Below are 1,645 nucleotides of genomic sequence, written 5' to 3'. Positions count from 1 at the left end.
GATAACGATCCCAGAGGAGCAACAATCCCGAACCGAAACCGCAATCCCAGGAGAGCCAGAGCCCGAGCGAAAGCCAGAGAGAGCAAGAGAAGAAGAGCCCCTCACTGATATACTGAACATGATGGGATATGATCTGGAATATCTCATGGGCACATCCCACTGTCAATTCTGGGTTTACCAACTACTACACTTTCCTTCTCCACTCCCCCTTACAGTTCTCTGCTCTTGCAAACTGCCCAAGCTCAGTGTCCTTGGAGTTATCAACATTGTTCTCATAACAATCCCCACTGGAACCAAAACACAGCGCTTTCTGGCTGCTAAGGAGAAAATTAACCCTGTCCTGGCAAAAACCAGGACAGGGACACAGGCCATTTGCCAGCTGTTGAGTCCATTCATGAGGCCACTCAGGATCTATGAGATGAATCCTGCAATGTCGGGTGTCCATCCCCCTGGAGATGCAGTGTAAGACCTTTGCAGCACTGAGATGTTGACACACATCCTTTAGTTGGAGTGTTTTACTTTTTCTTTTCCTTTTTTTATATTTTTTTCCCCCTTTTTTAAAGCACAGTTCTTCACACCCCTGTTAAACAGTTGCTCCTTCATTGCAGGATGTGAAGTTACCCCTGACGTGAACATCTCCGGTCAGAAGTTTAACATCAAACTTCTGATCCCGGTGGCGGAGGGAATGAATGAAATCTGGCTTCGCTGTGATAACGTAAGTTCATTGTTTGGACCAGATGTTTCTTTGCCCTTTGCCCACCATCAGCTTATACTTGGGTGTTCTGTGTAGCTGGTGTTAATTAAAAAAAATAATAATTACAAAATGCAGTCACAGGTGTCTGATTTTGATGGTCAGAACACGTGTGTGAATTTGGAGGAGAAAATCAGCCCCTGCTCTTCCTTGGCTTTGTCCCATGAGTAGTGTACACGTTGATTGGGTTTCTTCCCATCTTTGTGTGTGCTTGAGTCTCCTGGGGCTGGAAGGAAAATAAAGACACCCTGAGGTTTTATTTAGGGGGGGAAAGGGATAGCGGTGATCTTATAGCGGCCTTCCAGTACCTGAAGGGGCTACAAGAAAGCTGGGGAGGGACTTTTCATAAGGGCAGTTAATGACAAAACAAGGGGAAATGGGTTTAAGCCGAAAGAGGGGAGGTTTAGATGAGATATTAGGAAGAAGTTCTTCACTGTGAGGGTGGTGAGACACTGGAACAGGTTGCCCAGAGAAGCTGTGGCTGCTCCTCCCTGGAAGTGTTCAAGGCCAGGCTGGATGAGGCTTTGAGCAACCTGGTCTAGTGGAAGGTGTCCCTGCTGCTGGCAGGGGGGTTGGAACTGGATGAGCTTTAAGGTACCTTCCAACCCAAACAAGTCTATGATTCTGTGATCCCCCACCTCTCTGATGGGCACGGGTCTCTGTTTGGGGGCAGGAGACGCAGTACGCCAGCTGGATGGCCGCTTGTCGCCTGGCTTCTAAGGGCAAGACGATGGCCGACAGCTCCTACGGCATGGAAGTGCAGAACATCCTCTCCTTCCTGAAAATGCAGCATTTGAACCCAGATCCACAGCTCATCCCGGAACAAATCACCACCGACATTAACCCCGAGTGTCTGGTTTCTCCTCGCTACCTAAAAAAATACAAGAACAAGCA

At 48.2% G+C, this 1,645-nt stretch overlaps 1 protein-coding gene across 1 annotated transcript in view; it reads left to right on the top strand.

Annotated features, from left to right (window-relative positions):
- Positions 1-1,607, top strand: part of LOC104523876 (fermitin family homolog 2-like) — a gene marked incomplete at both ends in the record, with an annotated part of 6,019 nt that extends 4,412 nt beyond the window's left edge. Inside the window, 2 exons of the mRNA XM_010166588.2 lie at positions 609-715; positions 1,425-1,607. Coding sequence (XP_010164890.2) covers positions 609-715; positions 1,425-1,607 — 290 coding nt within the window. The remainder of the gene's footprint in view (positions 1-608; positions 716-1,424) is intronic.
- Positions 1,608-1,645: the final 38 nt, after the last annotated feature.

This window comes from Antrostomus carolinensis, unplaced genomic scaffold (assembly GCF_000700745.2).
Source record: "Antrostomus carolinensis isolate BGI_N321 unplaced genomic scaffold, ASM70074v2 scaffold45514, whole genome shotgun sequence".
NCBI lineage: Eukaryota > Metazoa > Chordata > Aves > Caprimulgiformes > Caprimulgidae > Antrostomus > Antrostomus carolinensis.
The sequence above is the reverse complement of the archived record's forward strand: the minus strand, read 5'-3'. Positions and strand labels throughout refer to the sequence as shown.